At 37.1% G+C, this 21,863-nt stretch overlaps 1 protein-coding gene across 5 annotated transcripts in view; it reads right to left on the reverse strand.

The window, feature by feature from the left end:
- rnf213b (ring finger protein 213b) overlaps positions 1-21,863 on the reverse strand; it is a 40,433-nt gene that overhangs the window by 14,304 nt on the left and 4,266 nt on the right. For 3 of the 5 annotated variants that reach the window (XM_060895761.1, XM_060895769.1, XM_060895794.1), the window contains 39 exons: positions 21,441-21,660; positions 21,295-21,350; positions 20,969-21,131; positions 20,750-20,893; positions 20,553-20,651; positions 20,335-20,463; positions 19,889-20,054; positions 19,053-19,220; positions 18,365-18,514; positions 17,665-18,278; positions 17,112-17,271; positions 16,172-16,389; positions 15,875-16,018; positions 14,989-15,141; positions 13,503-14,886; positions 13,191-13,375; positions 12,945-13,100; positions 7,912-11,814; positions 7,612-7,748; positions 7,381-7,479; positions 7,164-7,282; positions 6,966-7,082; positions 6,758-6,807; positions 6,459-6,618; positions 6,225-6,360; positions 5,548-5,736; positions 5,315-5,448; positions 4,889-5,064; positions 4,292-4,495; positions 3,968-4,155; positions 3,748-3,868; positions 3,544-3,644; positions 3,207-3,386; positions 2,775-2,920; positions 2,512-2,611; positions 2,291-2,402; positions 1,608-1,824; positions 1,107-1,297; positions 893-1,015 (listed from right to left, as the gene is read on the reverse strand). In XM_060895761.1, the coding sequence (XP_060751744.1) occupies positions 893-1,015; positions 1,107-1,297; positions 1,608-1,824; positions 2,291-2,402; positions 2,512-2,611; positions 2,775-2,920; positions 3,207-3,386; positions 3,544-3,644; positions 3,748-3,868; positions 3,968-4,155; positions 4,292-4,495; positions 4,889-5,064; positions 5,315-5,448; positions 5,548-5,736; positions 6,225-6,360; positions 6,459-6,618; positions 6,758-6,807; positions 6,966-7,082; positions 7,164-7,282; positions 7,381-7,479; positions 7,612-7,748; positions 7,912-11,814; positions 12,945-13,100; positions 13,191-13,375; positions 13,503-14,886; positions 14,989-15,141; positions 15,875-16,018; positions 16,172-16,389; positions 17,112-17,271; positions 17,665-18,278; positions 18,365-18,514; positions 19,053-19,220; positions 19,889-20,054; positions 20,335-20,463; positions 20,553-20,651; positions 20,750-20,893; positions 20,969-21,131; positions 21,295-21,350; positions 21,441-21,660 (11,212 nt within the window). The remainder of the gene's footprint in view (positions 1-892; positions 1,016-1,106; positions 1,298-1,607; positions 1,825-2,290; positions 2,403-2,511; positions 2,612-2,774; positions 2,921-3,206; positions 3,387-3,543; positions 3,645-3,747; positions 3,869-3,967; positions 4,156-4,291; positions 4,496-4,888; positions 5,065-5,314; positions 5,449-5,547; positions 5,737-6,224; positions 6,361-6,458; positions 6,619-6,757; positions 6,808-6,965; positions 7,083-7,163; positions 7,283-7,380; positions 7,480-7,611; positions 7,749-7,911; positions 11,815-12,944; positions 13,101-13,190; positions 13,376-13,502; positions 14,887-14,988; positions 15,142-15,874; positions 16,019-16,171; positions 16,390-17,111; positions 17,272-17,664; positions 18,279-18,364; positions 18,515-19,052; positions 19,221-19,888; positions 20,055-20,334; positions 20,464-20,552; positions 20,652-20,749; positions 20,894-20,968; positions 21,132-21,294; positions 21,351-21,440; positions 21,661-21,863) is intronic. The other 2 variants (XM_060895786.1, XM_060895777.1) reach the window with 1 other exon arrangement.

The raw sequence follows: 21,863 nt of genomic DNA on the forward strand, positions 1-21,863 counted from the left end.
CAGGACTTAGAGAAACTTGTCCATGCTTTCATCACCAGCAGGGTGGATTATTGCAATGGACTCCTTACTGGGATCCCCAAAAAGACCATTAGACAGCTGCAGCTCATACAGAACGCTGCTGCCAAAATTCTGACCAGAACCAAAAAATCTGAGCACATCACTCCAGTCCTCAGGTCCTTACACTGGCTTCCAGTTACATTTAGAATAGATTTTAAAGTATGCTAATTGAATATAAACCAATCAGACTACTCGGATCATTAGGATCAGGTCAGTTAGAGATACCAAGGGTTCACTCAAAACAAGGTGCGTCAGCATTTAGTTATTATGCCACCTATAGCTGGAATCAGCTTCCAGAAGAGATCAGATGTGCTTCAACAGTAGACACTTTTAAATCAAGATTAAAAACACATCTGTTTAACTCTGCATTTACTAAATGAGCACTGTGCTGCTTCACACTGACTGCACTTTTTATCCAAATCACTTTTACTCCTGTTTTATTCTTTTTAACATATTTTAAACTGTTTTTATTGAAATCACATTTATTTTCTTTAATTGTTCTTTGTTTTTATTATGATTTTATCGTATGTCTCTTATTTTTACATATATTTTTTTTTCTCTCTTATAAACTGTTTTCTAATTTCTATGTAAAGCACTTTGAATGACCTCTGTGTATGAAATGTGCTATACAAATAAACGTGCCTTGCCTTGCCTAATCTCATAGAGCAACTTTATTTTCTGGTATAAAACCACAGAAAGTCATCCCACAACAGTATACACACATGTACCTGTATGTGATGGCAGTAAAAATGTCTTGATTTAACTAAAAAAAAAATGTGTGCAGTGCTTTGGACTATAGATGAAGTTATGAGACTGCATTTATGCATATAGTGACCTGCAGAGCGGCTTTAAGTGCGTCTGCTTTGGATTCCAGTAGCACTTGGCCCACCGCATTTCTGACAGTGCGATACTGCTCTCCGCAGCACAGAAATCGATCCACCTCCACAGGAATCAACCTCTTTAAAGAGGAAACATGCAGAATGTAAAGTATTACAGAATAATGTGCTATTCATAAAAAACGGTATGGCTCCAGATTGGATCACACTTACCTGTAGTCGCAGGAGCTCAGCAGGGAAGACCCATTCATATGGGGCGATGCTCATCATGGCCTGTACACAGTCTATGCCTGCATGCCTGTTAAGCGTTCTGAGCAGGTAGACTCTATACCAGTCATTATTAGCATACTCACAGACTGCCTTCACCTGTTCTAACATTTTTTGTTCCCAGTCAGCACATTCTCCTGGGGAACCAACAAACATTTCAGACTTCAGAATATCAGAATTAATATTATATAAAAGTACTAAGCCAATTTATCATATCAGAATAAGCACAATGTGTACTTAAATGCAAAAACAAAAAAGATCGATAATACCATGAATTACTTTGCAGCATATCCAAAGATGTAAATCGTCTAGCTGGCATCACATACTGTATTATACATACTTCCAAACATTATCACATCAGTGTTAAGCAATCTGACTCAGTGTAATAGTCTGTATACTACGCTATGCATACTTTACATATGTTTCAGAAAATATTCTCAGCCTCACCACTCTGATGGCCGACAGCCCTGGGCAGTATACGAGCAGCAGTGTCCAGACACATCCGGAGACGGGCCATGGACAGAAGAAACTCAGCTGGCTGCTGTTCTCTGGATGGCATCTGTTTGCGAGCCAGTCGACTGAGAAATTTTATGTCTTCCTTCTGATGTCGCTGAAGTTCTTTAGCTTCCGGAGTTCCACTTAAATCCACACAAAGCAAAGAATCCTAGACAAAACACACACAGGAAATTTATTTGTCATACAGTATATCAGAAACAAATGCGCTTACGGCAGGAGGATATAAATGCACGTCAATAAAGTTACAAAAAGGTGTGGTCTGAAAATGTATTAAAAAGTCTATACATACAATATTATAATCATTATTATCAAAGCTTTATTAGAAATCTACAGAATTCTGGTCAGAGCGAGAGTATGGAAAGTGTTTAGTTGATTGTGGAAAGGTGAGCTTGATTAAGGTGAGATATTCAATATGTACTGTGTTTTATGTATGTATTGTATGTATGTTTTATGTCTATACTGCCAGGGGAAAAGCAACTCACGGGAAGTCCGTATGGCAGAAGATTAAACCAAAAAGAAATTGCTCTTTTTAGATCTCATTTTGCAATTCTGGTTCTAGCTTGGACTAGAATTAGAGCAACACAGTTTGAAAATGCACTAAAAGAAATACATACCTGAAAACAGTTGACAAAAAGTCTGTAAAGTTCCATTTTGTCCTCATAATCCAGGAGTTTGTCTTCCAGGTTTTTCAGATATGTCTGAATGTGTCCCTTTACCTGGTCAAAACTAAAAAAACAAATAGTCTGTTTGTGCAAAGTTTGTTCAGTCATGCTGCATTATATGTATGTGTGTGTATGAGTGTGTGAGAGAGTTTGCAAAGCCATTAATACAGTACCTGTATTGCAGTAAAAGTTTAGGCAACACAGACCGTACCACAGGACTGTGGTCAACACATTCCAGGAATGGAGTTAGCTCTCTTGTCTTATAAACGTCTCCTACAAGACAAAAAATAATCTCAAAAAGATATTCAGTAAAACATGCACCTCTTTAGTCAGCAAATATATTTTGGGCAACTAGCAAAAATTTAACAAATGCACAGTTGGTCTAGCTTCTCTCAGAATGGCTACAAGCTATGTAGCATTAATAAAAAGTACTTACCCTGTGCTGAGATAAGTAGAGAGAACAGCAGCTCCACCAGGTCCTCTTGTGGGTGCTGTCGCTTGGAAAAGCAGAAACGAGAGACTACCTCCAAAAAGAAGGAGTTACAGCATCTCCTTAATTCTCTATGTTGTTTCAGGGCCAAACTGAAAAAGACACATGTTTTTAATCAGTAATAAAATACAATATTTTCAAGAACCGCAAAGACATTGCTAAATCTGACTGGCCAGTAGAATAAATTTATATAACCGCAAATGTATAATAATTCTAAGTCTAGTTAAAAAACAAGGTATTATAATTCATACTTAATTTATTTTAATATTAATGTATACATATTTTATTATACTATTACTATGTTTTATTCAGACATTGTTTCTAAAGTTAACCACTCTTTCATGACTTGGATTACACTTGTGTTCTTGGGGGACTTACTCTATGCTAGATGAGACAGCTGGCTGATAATTGGGAGGAAGCTGTGTCCTGCACTTAGGGCATTTTGCTTCCATTCCTTGCATACATCTCTTCATACAGGACAGGCAGAAGACATGCTCACACTGTAAGACACAGGGCTCAGCCAGGTCCTCCAGACAAACAGGACACATCAGACCAAACCTAAGGTAAGAAACAGCCCAGGAATTAATGCAAATGTATATTTAATGGGAGGCATTAAAATTGAAACTTTGACCTACAATTAATCAAAGCATAGAAACCATCCATAATCTCGAAAAAGATAACAAAACAAATAGGCACTGTGGAGGGTGGGCAATACCGTAACTCTCTGCTTATAGATTCCTCATTGTACTCGTTGAGGATGCGGATGAGCTGCTGTAGACAGGCTTTCCTCTGCAGGTCAGAACACTCCTCCATCAGCTAATAATTGGGAGGAAATAATATTAATTGATTTGACAAATAAATGAAATTAATAACTAAATGCAAGCATACAACATTTTGCTGTGTTTTTGCCTTCACTGACCCGCTGTAGCTGGCTGCAGTGTTTAAGTGTCAGGGCCACCAGCTTCTCATCACTTGAATTTACTTTCACTACAACTTGCTCGATAAAAGCAGCTACCACCAGGATCCCCTGCCATACCAACCTGAAAAACATACAAATCTTGTTAGAGAAAGAATTATTGATAATTTGGGAGACATATACTTCTAATACAATTCTTTCTATTTTACCCTACAAGGCTTACTTTATAGCATCCAGATGTTTGAGACAGCCAGGTCTGCAGAGGGAGCAGTATGTGGGACTGAACACTCTCTGCAAGCAGGGTTGCAGTAATTCAACTCTGCCCAGAAAGACTGAGCACTGAGATAAAGATGTAATAGACTGAAGTTTAGCCTTCTCCACACATATCCCAAGAGCCAGAATGTCGTCATGCTGTGATAAATAAAAATTCTCTCACCACTTTTTAAATTCATTTTCTTTGAAATTCTTTACTTTTTGCTAATCATCTCTGAGAGGTAAGCAGTAGTTAAGTCTCTGATGTTCTCTAACGTATCTCTGATGTTCTCACCATGTCTGGTTGGTCTTTCTGTGATGACTGTTTTAAAATGAGAGGAGCTAAGTCAGGCTGGACCTGCAAAATGTGTAAGAGTGCATCAAGTCGTGGACTGAAGTGTTGGGCTGCTGCCATGATCCAGGCTGGAGAAAGATCAGGGGTCACTCCCATGTCCTGCTGGAGTGATGCCACACAACCTAACACTGCTGCGCTAAACACCTACAGCAAAAGCACACACATAAATGTGCAAGCACAAACACAGAAAACTTCATCAGTAAATATTTGATATATAGTTGGGATATACCAAAGGTCTGAGACCACACTGAAAATCTGGCACTTTAAACTATGAATGCAAATGTTAGCAAATTCACTTAAAGGAAGTGCTCCAATGTCAATCTGATAAATTTGATCTACTGTAATATATTTCCTAATTCTTCTTACACAAACTTGTTAAACCTGTGTCAGTTGAAGTCCAAAATAATTTTTATATATGAAATCTTAGTGTTAAATTGAAAAATAACTAACTACAGAACTAACTAAGAATAGTGGGCTTGATTTTTGACCCCACTGTATGTTTAATGGGCTGATTCGAAGGACAGGGAGGTCACTCACCCTCACTTCTTCTTCAGTCTTGATTTTGAATGAGAGAATCACAAAATCAGTGAGATATCTCTGGCACAGTTCTATGCGTTCTGTCTTCGAGAGTTTTTCCATGTAGCCACCCAACTGACTGCCAGTCACGGCACTTACAAACTGCTGGATGCACTCATAGCTGCTCTGTTCAATACCTGGAACAGAAAATAGCAAAGCAGCTTTTTAGTGAAGTATGACAGCATCTATAGGAGTTAATCTATAAATTGTTGTTTTTTTAAGTTTTATACACTTTAAACGGTTTTCATAAGTTTTATACATTTTTATACGCTATCAAACAGGTCAAATGACTTTCAGATCTAAAAGTTCACCATAAATAATAACTACTCTATTACAGTCATTATATTCACTGTGTCAGAAACACTGTAAATATCTTTGTCTTCTCACCCTGCACAAACTGAGCCTCCTCCCATAGGTTATGACAATACAGGTTGATAAGCCAACTAAAAGGAGCAGTGCAGTTGCGAGTCTTTCTTCCCACCACCAGATTGTACTGCACATCAATCTCTTGTTCTAAGGAGCTAAGAGAATAAAAACAATAGGCATTTAGTTTTCATGTGCATGTGACATGGCAATATAAAATCTAAGTACAGTAATCATGATTTTATTCAAACTTGTACCCGGAGTTCATTGCCACTGACAAGTCTAAAATCTGCCCATCATCAAAGATGTCCAGCCAGAACTGGACAAGCCCCTCACTGAGTCCTGCACCATACACCAGGTCCAGATTACAGTCTCTGTCCAACACCTCTAACATACGGGCCAGAATTGGGGTCAGAACTCCCTGTAGACATCGCCACAGTGTGTGCCTGTTTAGAAACATCATAAGACAGCAGATAATGTTGTGTAAGTAAAACTACTGAGGGTTGATATTGGTAGAGAACAGAGAAATACTATATTTGTGAGTTGAGAGTGAGTTAATATTAGTCCTATGGTCTAAAGCCATGTGCATTTTTAAATGATTAGAGTAGCCCGAATCATCTTACAGTACACTCACATTCTCATAAGTCTCTTACAAACGACTAACAAGTCAAGTCTCAAGTTACAGATAAGTCAAGCTCAACACAAATATTATCAAGACCTTTATTAGCCACCCCTATGTACAGACAAAATTTAAACTGTCATTGAGGGCTAATTAAGCCTCCATCAGTGAACAACTAGCAACTTTAATAAGATAGACTTCAAATTAAACTAGAATGAATATCCTGATTATGCAATTGCACCAAATAAATCTGAATTGAAAATGAATTGAATTGAAATCAAACATTTAATCAATGTCCCTATTCCACTACAGTACCTGAGAGTGCCGCCTTCTTGCAAGGCTTCCCGTTTCATTATTTGTCTGTTCACCCAGTCCGCTGATTTTTCCATATTCTCCTCTCTCTGTGCCAGGGCAACCACCAAGCGCTTCAGCAATACTTCCTGAAAACGTGCTAATGCACAACACGATATTAAATGGTAGACTTTTATGTATTTCTATGTCAGTATTTCTCAATATTTCAGGATTTAAATAAGCAGTCAATCAACTGACCTCCATGATGCCCCAGGTCGTTTTCCAAAAGGCCAAGAAGAGTGTCCATGCGCTCCATACTCCTAGAAGCTTTATTATCAAAATCTCTAAGTAGTGAAACAGCTTTCTGAGTGCATGATTTCACCAAAGACAAACTGTGCAGGTATGCAGATTCTTCCTGTTGGCCAAATATAAGGGTTTTTATTATACATCTCATGATGCTCTTGGCCACATTATAAGCCATGTAACCTGGGGTCAATAAGAGTTTCTGGAATACATTTACTCTTATAAATAACAGAAGGTTTTATGCTTAAACTTACAGATTGGCTTTTGACTGTAGTTTCTTCTTCCTCTTCTAATTCCATGGCATCTACAAATGCAAAATATGTCAGCAGGCACATTTATGAAATAATTTTTAATTGAAATAAAAAGGGTGATTTAATCCAGGATATTATTCTCTGTCATTTTAACTAAAATGAATAGTGCATATATAATATATTAATTTATACTTAGGAGATAGTAACAAACCAGGTTGTGCCGATTCAGAGAGTAGCTTGCTTATGGGTCTTCCACAAAAAACAGAGAGATCCAAGCTCATGTCTTTGGTGTCTCTGAGATCATCAATATGTGTAGAAATCCATGCACCTATTATAGAAAATAAAATAGAGCAAATCCAGGAAACATGGCATAATGAAACGGCTTATATGAGAAAGCAGTTTCACTCACCTCCCTGGAATCCAATATAATTATTGCCGCTTGCAAACCTTGATAGTTTTGTGATAAACACAATACAGCAGTTGGGATCTTCTGACTGAGAAGCTACAAGTTCATTCATGGTGCAGTACCTGAAAACGCATTAAAAGAATATTGGAAATTGCATTACATAGAATCCTTCATTATACTGTACACTTCCAAAGGAAAAAGGACGGTATAAAACACTCACTTTGCGGAAGCAATGAGCCCATTTTTGCAGAGTGATTCCTCAATATCTATCTGAACCAACAGGATGTGCAGAGACAGTTGTGCAGTCTTCATGAAGTCTCTGAATATGAAAAAAGTGAAAAAAAAAAATATTTGCCTTATATTAATGTAAAAACAGTGAAATACATATAAATGTGATATGGGTGTGATATAGAATTAGTGTAGTTTTACAATAAATGATTATGTCCTATACCGAATTTTGCTGCAGAAAGAAGCTTCTGTGTCAAACTGATGCAGGGAGAGCAAAAGGAGTCGCTCCATGGACAGACCCAAAGCTTGAGCTAGAATTCGCACATCTGCTTTAGTTAGCAAACTAGAAAAGGTAGTTACCTAGAAAAAAATGCAAGATTTAAATGTATATAAATAAATAAATAAATAAATGCCACTTATTTATTAACCAATTATCTGATACATAATACAGATACCAATATTCAGTTATACAGATACAAATTTTTAATTTTGTTTCTACAGTATGTTCACTAACATTCCTCACCTCTATAAATCTCTTCTTATCCTTGTCACTCTTCTTCAAATGACTGTACATAAATGCTCTGAGGGAATGGTGGTCTTGCTGATGAAAATACAGTCTCTGAAGCCTTTCTACTGCATGGTTTCCCAGCCTTGAATTTTTTAGCCTCAGTACAGAATCTGGTGTTGCACAGTTCACCAAGAAGTGTTTTGCATATTCATAAACCTCTTCCTCCTCATCTTTGGATTCTTTTGGTTCATTTAATCCTATTTCATTAAGGCCTTCTGGATATATATCCATATCCACAGACATGGGAATTTCCCCAAGAGCATCTTGTTCTTGTTCAGCTTCAATGTTACCCTCATTGACATCTACATCCATCAAGACAATTCCCTCATTGTTTTCATCGAGGAGAGTCTTTCCTGTATCACTGCCTGTCAAATCACTCTCCTTGTCATCAATGGGTGCAGTATCATGAGACCTAACTCCTTCTTCTTGATGGTAGATCTGTTCCTCATGTTCATTTAGGTCATCCTCTGTGGACGTCCTCCTGCTGGGCATGTTACTCTCAACTTGACGTTCCCCCATATCCTGATGATCCTGTTTTTCTCTTTGTTCTAATGCCTGTAGGAGAGCACTGGCACAAGCATCTCCATGAAAACCAACAAATGCATCGGATGAGCTAAAATCTGATGCTGATGCCTCAGGATACTGAGAAAACTCATTCACCCAGTTCTTGAGTTTTTTCAGAACTCTGTGCTGCCATGGTGTCAAATCTGTACTCCTGTCTACTCTGTGCTTCTCCAGCCTGTTTTTCAGTGGGATAGGAAACTTGTCATAGACCTTTTCCTGGTCCTCTATCACAACCAGTCTGAAATCTTTGTGAACTCGACACTTAACTCTGTGTGACCCTAATCCCAGGTCAACATACTGCTGCCCACTAAAATAAACATAGTACTGGTTTAATGCATCGTACAGACTCTCATAAAGGTTAAGCAGATTCAAGAGGATGACTGTCCGGCCAGTTTCCATACATGACTTCACTCGACTGACATTGCGGCAGATTTGAGCATACTCCTGATCTTTGGGAAATCCCGAACCGAACACAATTTCAGGGCAGGTGTAGCCATCGTTTGAAAAAATACACTGCTGAATTATGTATAGGGCAGCATTGTTTGCTGTGAGCAGAAGAAGATAGCGACATTCTTCTTCACTTTTGTGATCAAGATTTTGTTTAACCATTTCCAGTGTGTTTATCATAGGGACTTCATGAGGGTTTGAGAAGAGATCTTGGAAGTGACAGACAGGGTCAAAGTTGTCTTTTTGTCCACTGAAATTTCGCAGTATAGCCTGTGCTAAGTCTCTGTCACTGAGTTCACTGTCTGTGTTTTTCACTACAGCAAAAATCATTTTCACCAAACTGTAAAAATCCCTAAGTCCAAAAAATTGATCGCTGTCACTTTTACAAATGCTTAAAAAGCCTTTTGCCAGTTTAGGCAGGAGATGACTGATTTTGTGACGAACTGACTCGGATGATGAGCAGATACCTTTGGCTGTCTCCACTAACTCGTTTTCACTCGGATCCCAGCGAGAAACAAAAATACCTCTGTTCATCTTAGCAGGATCAAGAGCCCAGTTTGAGATTCCAACAAAGCCCACTTTCATATGTGGATCTGGCCTGTCATTATCAATGCAGCCATCCTCCAAAAGGGGGTGTAGGGTTTTCAATGGCATCTGTGGAGAATCTTCTGCCAATCCTATCTCATCCAGCACTACCACTGATACATTTTCATCTAAGTTCTTGTCTTTTTGAAAACGAGCACAATTCCTGAAAGTTCCAATGATCCCTTCTGAACTCGAGTGAGGGCTACACTGAAAAGATACCATGTGCACCTCTTTTAACTTCTGGAACAATTCACTGGAAGAGGCTTGACCTTGCATGGCATAAGCTACAACAGTCTTTGCAAGAGATTTGGAGCTCCCTGGCTTGCCTACCAGGAAGAGTGGGATCTTCAGCTCAATGCAGACAACCATAAGAAAGACATTTTCTTTCAATGCTAAATTTTTAGCAATTGTCTCTCTTGTTTGAATGGTCTGGAGGAAGAAGTCTTGGCAAGAGGAAATCTCAAGCTCCAATGCTTGTTTTGAGTTGAGTGGTTGTGGAAAGTACTGGCTAATATTCTGCAGATAGTTGTCTCTAAACTCAAGTGATGGATAATAGCAAATACCCAAAGCAAGAGCCAAACATTTATAGGTCATTTGTGCAACGTCAGTTTCTTGAGATTTTGGAAAAAGGTACTGTCTGTGTTTGTAGAACCACACTAGCACCCTCATTGATCTCTCTACATCCCTAAGACTTACAAAACTGCACTCATCCACTTGATGACGCATATGTCTTTGAGATGCTGCTAATGCTCTGGTGATAATGCTCTGGCATTGAATTGGCAAGCCATGTTCTTCAATTTGTTTACATACAATTTGTTGAATATAAGTATATTCTGCTGAATCACTCAACTGCCCAAAGTCCCAAACAAGGGGGATCATACTTGGGGGCAACTGATGAACTCGATATACAAGCTGGCGCATGGGAACTTTACCAAGTCGATCGTGTGTTTCCCCAGCCTTTACTCTGTAGCCCAAGCCAGCTCTTTCCAAGCGTTCAATCATTTTGGGAGTGTGCCTCCTGTAGGGATTGCAAGCAGCAATAATTTTCAGTCCAGAATTTTGCTTCAATGGAACTCCTTGCACAGTCTTGTCACAGAGTACCTCTTTTATAGCAAAAATGGACTCTGTTGTGTTGGCCTCATCGAAAAACAAAATGGTGTCTAGTTTGTATTTTTTACTGTTTCTCTGTGCAAGTTCTTCAGCCTCCCTCACCTTCTTGTATATAGTATCAGCATTAGTTCCTCCATGAACTTTAACCAGTTTCATGTTTTCAACATCTCTACCTTCTCTTTGCAGATCACAAAGAAATTTCACTAGTCTGGTCTTCCCACAACCAGTTTCGCCCATTATAATCACTGGGATTTCACACCGGAATCTCATATGGATTGCCAGCATCTTCATTACATTGTCAGAAGTGAGCTCATATGTGGGATCAGGGTCAAATTGTTCCCTTATGTCAGCACCAACAACAAAGGAAATCTTTTTTATCTTGGTCTTTCTTGGCAGCTTGTCAAAGTCTTCGGAAAAAGAGATTCCTTGATTCGTAAGTCCTGTGAACAGGTCTAATGACATCACATCTCCCATCAAAACTTTATCAGTTTGTGGGTCAACAACATTAACAGAGTGTCTGGTGGAACTTTGCTTTACATGAAAACCAAGGAAGGTCATGGTCAAGTGATCTGCATTAAAGAAGATGTATGGATGAGATTCATTCTCCCATCGCTTCCTAATGGATAACCTAGCTAACAGATCATCTTCATTGTCTCTCTCTGGGAGAAGTGAAGGGCTTTGGTCAGAGATGTTCAGGGAAGGAGATGCAAAGTCCCTGGCCATGTGAATCATGAATTTGACTATGAAGCTCTTGAAGCCAGTTAAAATGCTTCCAAAAAAGTTTGGATCACAGAATCCAGAATTCTCACAATCTCTGAGCTGCAGGTTTAGGAACCAAGTAAAGTGCTTCAGTTCAGCCCATGAAGGGTCCTCCAGTCCACAGTTTGACAAAAGATGATGAAGACAATCCACTTTATTGCCCTCTACAGATCCAGCTTTATATTTGAAATTATCCAAATTCTCATTTCTGTTGAATCTTATTAAATATTGGTAAGGTCTTTGAACACCTTCACTTTTAAACTCTTGTATGTCCATCAGTGGGTTTAAGGATTCATATATCTCATGACTTCTGATTTTGAGCTCCAGATATTTTACTTCTTTTGGTGGTTTACAGTGAATGGATGGCAGTAAGCTGAGAAGCCCTTGGTTTGACTAAAAGGAAACCAAATAGTAGTACAAAGTTACGTATTTATTTAAAGAATGCCCAAATTAAAATTATATATATTTTTATTAACTATTACCATTGTTTTACAAACAACATCAATTCCCATGTACCGTATTTTCCGCACTATAAGGCGCACAAAGCCTTAAATTTTCTCAAAAATCGGCTGTGCGCCTAATAATCCGGTGCGCCTTATGTGTGCACTGAGTTCCAAAAATCTGTAAAAATGTTGTTGTGCGACTTTGGTAAGCGCTCCGCTTGATTGACTGTCAGACCATTTCCCGCTGACACAGGGACGTAATACATACATTACGTAAGATGTACGTAATACATACATTACGTAAGATGTACATATTACGTAATATGTACAGTACGTACGCTTACCTCCGCCACGCCTCCGGTAGGTATACTACTGGTATGTTGCAAAACAACATTTGTTTCTTCCTAACCATTATACGCTCCACACTCCAGTCCAGTAGGTGGTGGTAAATGCACCTTAAGTTGGTTTGCCATCCGCCAATAAAAATCAGAAGAAGAAGAAGACGACAACATTTGTTTGTGTATGGACCCCCGAAAATGGCACCAGTGAAGAGACATGCTTACGAGGCACAATTCAAACTACAGGCTATCAGTTACGCGGTTGTAAATGGGAACAGAGCAGCTGCGAAAGAATTCAACATCAATGAATCTATAGTTCGGAATTGGAAGAAGCAAGAAAATGAACTGCGCCAAGTTAAGAAGGCACAGTAGATGAGGACTTTGATGGATTTGTGGGAGAAGACTGATTAAAAAATAATGTGTGTGTATTGATAAATAGTAGAATAAAGTTCAACTAAACTCACTGTTTTGCTTCCGTTAGTTGTAGACCGTATGTTTTAGCATGCGCCTTATAATACGGTGCGCCTTATGTACGGGTTAAGTACAGAAATAGACCCCGTAATTGAGACTGCGTCTTATAATTCGGTGCGCTTTATAGTGCGGAAAATACGGTACTACATAACAAGTCAATGCTGAATAACACAACAGAATAACCTGGGCAATAACTGAGAAGAAAATAAGATGTAAGAAGTCAAAGTAATGACTCCATCTTGGTTTTGATTGACAGCAGGAAAAGACACACCTCTTTATGGGTTTGTTTATGATGAGCTGAATCTGGTAGAAACGCTTCAACTGCAATCAAGTGGGCTGAGTTTCTTCTCCATAGTTTTCCTTCGCTGTCACTCAGACATCCTAGAATGAGCAATTTGAACAGGAACTGCTCCAAACCACAACGAACCTGTTAAGACAAATATCTCCAATTAGCATCAAATTAATTAAAAAATTTAAATTACTCCAATGATAAATTTTGCAAAATAGTTAAACTAACAGCTGCAGTGTCAATGTGCAGGAGAACGGGATCTTGTTCTTTAAGTGATGACTGCTTGTTGCAAAGTGTTTGAACTAAGCAATCAATATCAACGTTGGGTTCTATCAGACGAACTGTCAGATAAGTGGCGTTTGGAAAAGTTGTCTTGAAATTCTGGAACATTCTTGTAACATAGAGTGATTTTCCTGCAAAGGGATAAAAGCAGTACGTAAGGTGGAGAGTAGAAATATTCAACACTTTATAGTAACATTTTAATCATTTTATTACTTTATTAATTGATATCAAATGTATGTCATATGCTTATATACACACCAACAGCTGCACGTGTAGACGTAATCAACCAGGAAGAAATACCATCTGGAGTGGTTAAGTGATGCCAGAGGTATTGCTTGACACTTTCTAAAGAAACATTTAATCCTGCTTGCACCTTGTAGTTGCTAAAGAAAGATGGGATATATCTGTCTTGGTTCACAGGACAAACTATAACCATGCGAAAACTAGACCCAGAATTCCGCTCCATTGCCTCAAAATGCTCTGCCAAAGCCACACTCACATCATAGGTCAGTAAACCTGGATTAACCAGTGTATAGATTTTCTGATGGTGGCTTGGAGCACTTTGGCCTAAGCACCGCCGAAGAAAGATCTCAACCTCTTCTTCACTTGTGTCCTCTTGGCACATTAGAACCTCGTCAATTGAAGGAAAACCTTGTTCTGGGCTCTTCATGTACAAAGCAAGTGTGGTGGTTATTATTTCTGTATCAGGGCAAAGAATGAGATTGGGCTTTCCATCTTGAAGAATAGAAGGCATGATGCGCTTGATGTTTAGCGTGTTCAAAGCAGAGAAACAGGAAAGAAATTGAGCAAGGGACTTAATATCCATGTATTGTGTAAGGTATTTGGGCATATTATTTCTGTAGTCCTGCCACAAATTCTCAAGTGTTGTCTTAACTGTGTTTGTAACTTTTAATTTATGGGCCTGTGTGAAAGAGACAGAAATATTCATATCGTCTTCTGAGCCACTTTCACTGCTGCCATCATGTAACTCATCTTGATCCCCTTCAGTGAAGTTTTCTCCCTCTTCAGCACTTTCTTCAGAATATACTTCAGAGCTAGATGAAAGTTCTTCTAGCATATTCTCAGTGAAAATATCTCCCTCTTCATCAATATTAGAGTTTTCCCTGTGCTGTATGGTTCTGCTAATATCCATAGACTGTTCAGAAGTGACTGAGTCAGCACTGAAGTGACTTTGAAGCTCAGACCGAAGACTCTCTTTTGCCTTTGCAAAGGCAAGTTTGATATCACTCAGTGTACCGTCTGGCTTAAGTGGGGTGAGCAAGTGCCACATTTGCTGTGGCACAGGCATTCCTTTTTCACAAACTTTGTTGATCCAGTGGCAAAGATAGACCACTTGTTCTGAGGTGTAATAATTGAGAGCATAGAATTGAGAGCGCAGCTCAGACATAAAACTACGCCAATTTTCATGGCAGTCTTCCATAGTACGGCATACTTTCTGAAGCTCCTCTGCAACATGCCCATGATACACAATGTGTTGCCCAAGCAAAGGAAAGTTTAGGTTAATGCAGGGATCCATTTTAGGATTGCAATTTATAAGTGCAAACAAGTCCCGGAAGAATAAGTTGCCAGATAGACATAGCTGCATGAGGATAGATCCCATTCTCTGTACTCCCTCAAATATCTAGAATAGAGAGATATAATTTTAAAAACTCTTTATAATGTCTTCCATTTACCTCATATACCAACCTCATACAATATATATTCTTTATTCTGATAAACTGACCTCAGTGAACTTGTTTACTTGCTCCTTGCTATGCTCTCCCTTGGATGACATCAGCATCAGTTTGTTTTGTAAGTCCAGTAATTCATCAAGACTGAATGTCTTTTCCATTGTGCTGTTTTTTACTTTCACACATAAAACACTGCCCAGGGATTTCTACAAAATAGCAAGAGAAAAGAAAAGCCCAACAGTCTTCAGCACTCAAAAAGAAAGATCAATTCATGACTTCTTATGTTGGCCTACATTTATAAAAGCTTATTCCAAAAAAAAATAAAAATCAGTTACCATAAAGGCTTTTTTTCATTGTCATGACACTTTAAAATATCAAATTAATAGTGTAAACAAATAGCTTATATCTCATCCACACATCACAATTACATTAGCAATGTGGTATCCTGTGGCCTGCCCAAAGAAAGTCTTTTTGTATATAAATATGAGCCTAAAATATCTCTGTAAATTCTTTGACACTGTATTAATTAAATTCAATTAATTAAACTATTAATAAATTGTTATAAACTATCTTATGTCTTACTTATGTTCTATAAAGCTGCTTTGAGACAATGTGCATTTTTACAGTGGTGATATATAAACAAAATTTGAATTGAACTGAAACATCCTTTGACTAATATATGTAATGACACAATGCAATGAGTCTGGAATTGAGGTTTGTCATGTCACATCAAAAGATTAGAAATTCACTAAGCTACAGTGTGATGACAATGATGTCATTCTAAAGTAAGTCAGCCTAGAAATTGACATAACACCAACGTATGCAACATACCCATTCATGCTTATATTTAAATCTAACACTTAGATCTGTTTATGGGTGAACATCTGCCAAACTATCCCTGTGTAACATGTTATTAGAAAATAAAAACTGTCTACTTACCTTTCCAGAAAAAATAGCTGGCCAGCCAACATGGTACACACCATGGGTATTGATGGCAGAGGCCAAAGATATAGAAGACTTTTCCACAGATCCATGAGTCTCACTCAGTCCTTTCAGCCATTCTAACCAACAAGAGGAGTGAATCTAAAGACAGGATGCACACTTTGTTACAAAATGACTAAGCTAATTTTGCTTCTAACCTATATATTTGTATAAAGTCTCAATATTCTCAATGTCTAACATTTAGTATGTGAGCAGAAAGAGATCTATATAACTTATCTTAAAAAAAAAAAGTACCAGTTTTTCTGTCAGTTTTTCATCCTTTTGGAGAGCATCCCAGACCTCCTGAGCAAGGGCAAGAAACTCTTCAAAACCTGCTGTCTCATGCAAAGAGTATAACAATGGACTGTAACCTATGACAGCATCTTGAAAATTTCTTAGTCTGTCAATCTCAAGGTCATTCTCTCCAGCCGAAATGGAAGCCAAATCTGTAAACACCTTCAGCTCACTTCGATCTGTAGAAAAGTACAAATGGGTAGTTACTGAAAGAAGCAAAAACACTTAAGTAGAAAAGAGGTCAAAGACTTTACAATACTGCTTAATAACATACATTTAAATATGCAGGGACTAAGCAGGAACTAATGAGCTATATTAATGAACTATAGACAAACCTAACAAACTTATAAACTTAATACCTACAGTAAGTCACAACTATTAACGATTACTGGGTAATTATTAATTAAGCTAAAATAAAGTGAAGATTTGGTCATTAATTATGAATTAAGCAGTAGTTACAGAGTCTTATAATTCCCCTGGAGAACTACTAGCTTACTATGGATTAATACTAATCACATCAACTCTTCAAATTCTGACTCACCTAACTATTAAAGAACTATTATCTTATAAAAGGTATAAAACTATTATCTTATATAATGTTCAGTAACTTCACCATACTATTTATTATAAAAAACATAAAATACATGCTAATTAGTCATAAGAATATATATATATATATATATATATATATATATATATATATATATATATATATATATACACACACACATATATGTATACATATATATATATATATATACACGTATACATGTATGTGTGTGTGTATATATATATATATATATATATATATATATATATATATATATATATATATATATATATATATATATATATATATGAATATATTTATATGAATATATTTGAGACATAATGAACTTACTCTCGATCGTGGCCTTAACCCAGCCAACAAGTTTTTCACTGTTCAGGAACGCCACCAAACAAGCTGTATGCTGATGGTTGATGTGAGAAAGCTTTTGCTTGGCACTAATGAGATCTCTGCTCAGCGATACTAGCGGCATCTTTTTGAATGAATCTTCTCTCTGCACAGCACAATCTTATTGTAACTTACACTGTTAAGATTTTACTGTAAAATTTCTAATGATTTTCAATTTCAACATGAAACTAAATAATTAAGTAAATAATAATGAAACATATTTACAAAATGTATCAATATAAAACCTAATCACATATTTAGGTAATTGTTATTGTTGTTTTACAGAACATATAATGATAATGATAAACTATAATGCTAATCTGGCTGAACAGTGAAATGTTCTATTTGCATAATCGTTTACAGTATCATTCTGCAAATGAATATAAAATATTTTGCTAAAAAATAAATGCTATACATTTACAGCACCGTTTTACAGTGTATACTGTATAAACAGACATTTAAAAAATTGTGATAAGGATTGTGATTAAATTCCTTTTACCAGCTGAGTTAGACTGCATATATGGCTGAAGTCTCCTTTCAGATTAAATCTGGCTTTTATCTTCAGTATTGCACTGGCAGACTCCACTGCATGATGAAGCTGTCTATACTCCTGGATCTGACTGAACCTACGGTCCAGCCAGTTCTTCTCCAGACCTGGATATGTCTCAAGATTAGTGGCCATAAAACTCATCTCCTTCTTGAGCCGAGCACCATCACCTTTGTCTCCACACCCTTCGACAGCCTTGTCCACTTCCTCAAAAGTCACATGTCCATGTGCAATCCTTGTACCTAGCTGGAAAAAGTCACGAAGAGAAGGCTGCAAGATTTCAGAAAGAACTTCTTCCAGACTCAGCGATAGACGTTGAGAGCCAGTGATCCAATTTGCTTTGTCCATCCATGATTTAAGAATCAGATTGCTGTCTTGAAAGAGGTGCATCTCTCTTGCTGCATCGAGCACTGTAGGTAAGATGGCTCTGTAGTATAGAACCTTCCCTGTGGAAATATCTTTTAGATCTTCATTGGAGAAACATGACTGAACTCCCACCAGCTCATTTAATCCCACTGGCTGCATATCAGTCTTGTGCTCTTTCTCAAGTTGTGAGATCTCAGGTACTGACAGAGCATGAACAGAAAAAAGTAATTAAATTAAGAACCCAGATGAACGTACAGTCTCACTTACTATAGAGTAGCAAACTCACCATGAATCATCTCTGAGATTTTCCCAATCATTTTTATGAGGACATCTATATGTTTCCACTGTTCCAGCAGGGCTTGGTAATCTTTCTCTCTTTGATTAAGTAGTTTGTCTGCATCAATAGTGATTATATCTGATTTGATGTGTTTTTTACCTAAAAATAAAGACATAATAGATTACACACTTAAAATATTGTGGTTAATGATAAAATGCAACAGATGTAAAGTGGCAAATCTTATGGAGAAATCACATATATTTTATATGTGACTATGTAAAAAAACATGTGTATATTCACTATGTAATGTCCTGAAACATTCAATTAAACGTGAAAATTAAACATGTTAAAATATTAAACATTAATTAATATAAAAACAAAATATTAAAAACGTGAAAAATAAAACCATGTTGCCTACATGTGAAAAACTACCATGGGAAGAAAGGCATTATGTGAAATCATGTCAAAATAAATTAATCATGAGTTAGAAAATTCAAACAATTATACAAAATTAAGAGAATTGTCTGTAAATAAAAATTTAAATAAATGAGTTATATGAAACACTGACAATTGAAACATGTAAAAAAGTATAAACTTGGAGGAGGCGTGGAATAAGTGGCTAAATATTTGAATGTTTAGTGACTAGTGTTTATCAAGGGCTATTTGGATAGGCATAAAAACATCATATGGCACTTACATTTTTTGTACAGCTCTTGAAATTGTTTCTGATGTTTCAGGATAACTTGCAGGTGACCAAAAGCAATATTTCCCTGGCAAAGAGAATTGACCAAATCACCCAAAGTGGCCTGGCACATGCTCATCACATGGCTGGCCTCTTCGTTTAACTTGCATTGACTCCAGTCTCCTAAAGAAAGAGAAATTACAGGCTGTGAGCTATACTAAATGATGTTAGGTCTGTTGGTGTCAGTGTATGTTTAACTACAGAGAAAAGGTTATAATCTGAAATTTCCCAGGTGATATTCATGCAAATATCAAATTAATCTGTGATTTACATTTTGTTATTATTTCTACTTCTAAGTGAGCCATACTACCAGTGCTTTTTTAAAAACCTTTTTCACTTAGTTACTGTGGATGCTAGAAGTAATATACACCAATCTAAAGACAATTGACACAATATAAAATTAAACGTTTTCGATACTTAAAAAATTCTGAACTTCTCAACACCATAAATAAGCCTTCCATAAATCCTTCTATAGTCCAAATTTTAAATGTTTTATCCTTCATTGTTTTTGCTTATCTAAAATAGTTCATAGATTGCCATTTAAGGTTCCTCTACAGAAACCGGACAAAGTTATGTCTTGTGATATATATCATATAAACTGTTCCTTTACTTCTACTTATCACAGAATCAGTGGTATTCCTAAAAACATACTGTGAAAAACCAGATGAGTATGACCCTGCCCTAATGCATGTGCCAAAGTGATACTGACAGATGATGTGAATGCTGTATCGATGTCATAGGAGAGAAATATTTGTGCCTATAACCAATAAGGCTTAAGATTTGTAATGTACCTTGTGTTAAGAGGACACTGACGGCAGACTGATCATTTAGTAGCTGCATCACTCTGTCTTCTCCAAAACGAGCTGTTGACTCGGTAATCAATAAGGACAAGATGGATGATGAAATGTCTTTCAGGTGCGGCTGTAGAGTCTTCAGAAGATTCCCTTCTTTACCTGCCTACATGTGACATGAATATTCATTCATTCATTCAGTATTACTAATCACTTTTTCCTGGCCAGGTTTCACAGGGAAACAGGTACACATTCTCATTCACATCTAAGGGCAATTTCGTGTGGATTCGCCTACCGACATATAGATTTTAGATTTTTTTTTTTAAAGATCAATCAAACAAGTGAACATGCAAACACATGGAAAATATGCAAAGACTGCAAATACTAAAAACAGATTAAAATGTACACAACCCACTGTTCATGGAATTAAGTACCCTGCCACATACCTGGCATAACCTTGTAATAGCAGAGAAGCACAAATCCTGAAAACATGTCTGAAGTCTGGTGTGGCTTTTCTCTATAGCTTCTGCTGATGTTTTCAGACAGCAGATCTGGACCTGCTGTATGTCATTAACCTGTAGAGTAAAAGACAGCAAAGTATGATATCATTTCCTTGCATTGTTAGTTAACAGTCAACCATGAAAAAGCCCTTTTGAGGGTTTACCTCAGAGATCCTCTTTCTCAAACTTTTCTCTAAGTTGCACAACCATTGCTCTGTAACCGAGGGAACTGAACACTCCAGCCCAAAGAAAGCATTCCAGAGCTATAGGAGGAGAAGAAACTGCAGTGTTTAGTCTTCTGAAAACATGCATACAGTAAAGTTATTTATTTATTTATTTATTTATTTATTTATTGCTGTACCTCTATTTCTTTGGGGTACGTGAGCCTAGAAGTATGAAACAGAGGCTCCCGCAGTAGACTGTCTTTCCACTTACTGAACTCCTCCTGAGTAGCTTCAATCTGTTTCAAAAGGCTAATTTTCTCTGACTCTTTCTCCTCTCCATGCTAAAAGAAAATCATTAAGTTGTAAAAATTGCTTTAGAACAAAGTTAGATACTGTGTGGAAGTGATATGTGATACCTTCGAAAGACATTCAAACCGAATTTCAGCCATTTTGAGCACCAGTTGAAAGGACAACACCGTTGCCTTATACGCTGGAACGAGTCGAGTCATTGTGCAAGTGCTCTTATGGATATTTCTGCAGCACTGACAAATGGACTCCAACCATTTAGAGCTCATGAGTCTGAAATAAAATCATATTAAATAAAATATGCAATGACAAAAACAAAACTGCTGTTAGAGAAAATGAATCAACTCCTTCCTATAAAAAATAGCAGTACTGTGTGTACAATATGGTACAGTATTGTACTAGAAGCACCCTTAATAGCAACAATCTAGAATCATACCTTTCTTTATCCTTATCAACACAGTTCAACAGATATGTCAAAATCATTTCTGTGACCTGCAAAATAAAAAAGTATTCATTTATCAACTGTTTGCTATGGTGCAGAAAAAGAACGTTTTTAGGGGCAGCTATCTGTGTACTACTCACCTCCAGATTTTGTTTTGTATGTTCAGAATTTGTAATTCGGTATGATTGAAAGTCTCTCAATCTGTACATCAGGCTCTGAATCACCTGTTCAGGTACAACGTCTGTTGACTTGGCAAACATGGATAAATCATCAAATGCCATCATGGACAGCCAGGCACGCAAAACATGAGGCTTGTCCTTGGCCAAAGGCTTGTGTTTTTCAACCAGCTCTAGGATCATCCTTGAAAAATTAACAAGAGTTGCAAATCCACAAAGATATTCATCTTCGTTATACAGTATTTACTATTTAATCAATTTATATCCCAATTATGGATGTTTTAAGAATATATTTGCTGGCAAAATAAACAAATAATTACATAGAAATAATTGTAATTTATTCTTTGATCCTTCTGCTATAATCTTACCATTAATGTTTGTTTTTAA

This window comes from Tachysurus vachellii, chromosome 2, assembly GCF_030014155.1.
Source record: "Tachysurus vachellii isolate PV-2020 chromosome 2, HZAU_Pvac_v1, whole genome shotgun sequence".
NCBI lineage: Eukaryota > Metazoa > Chordata > Actinopteri > Siluriformes > Bagridae > Tachysurus > Tachysurus vachellii.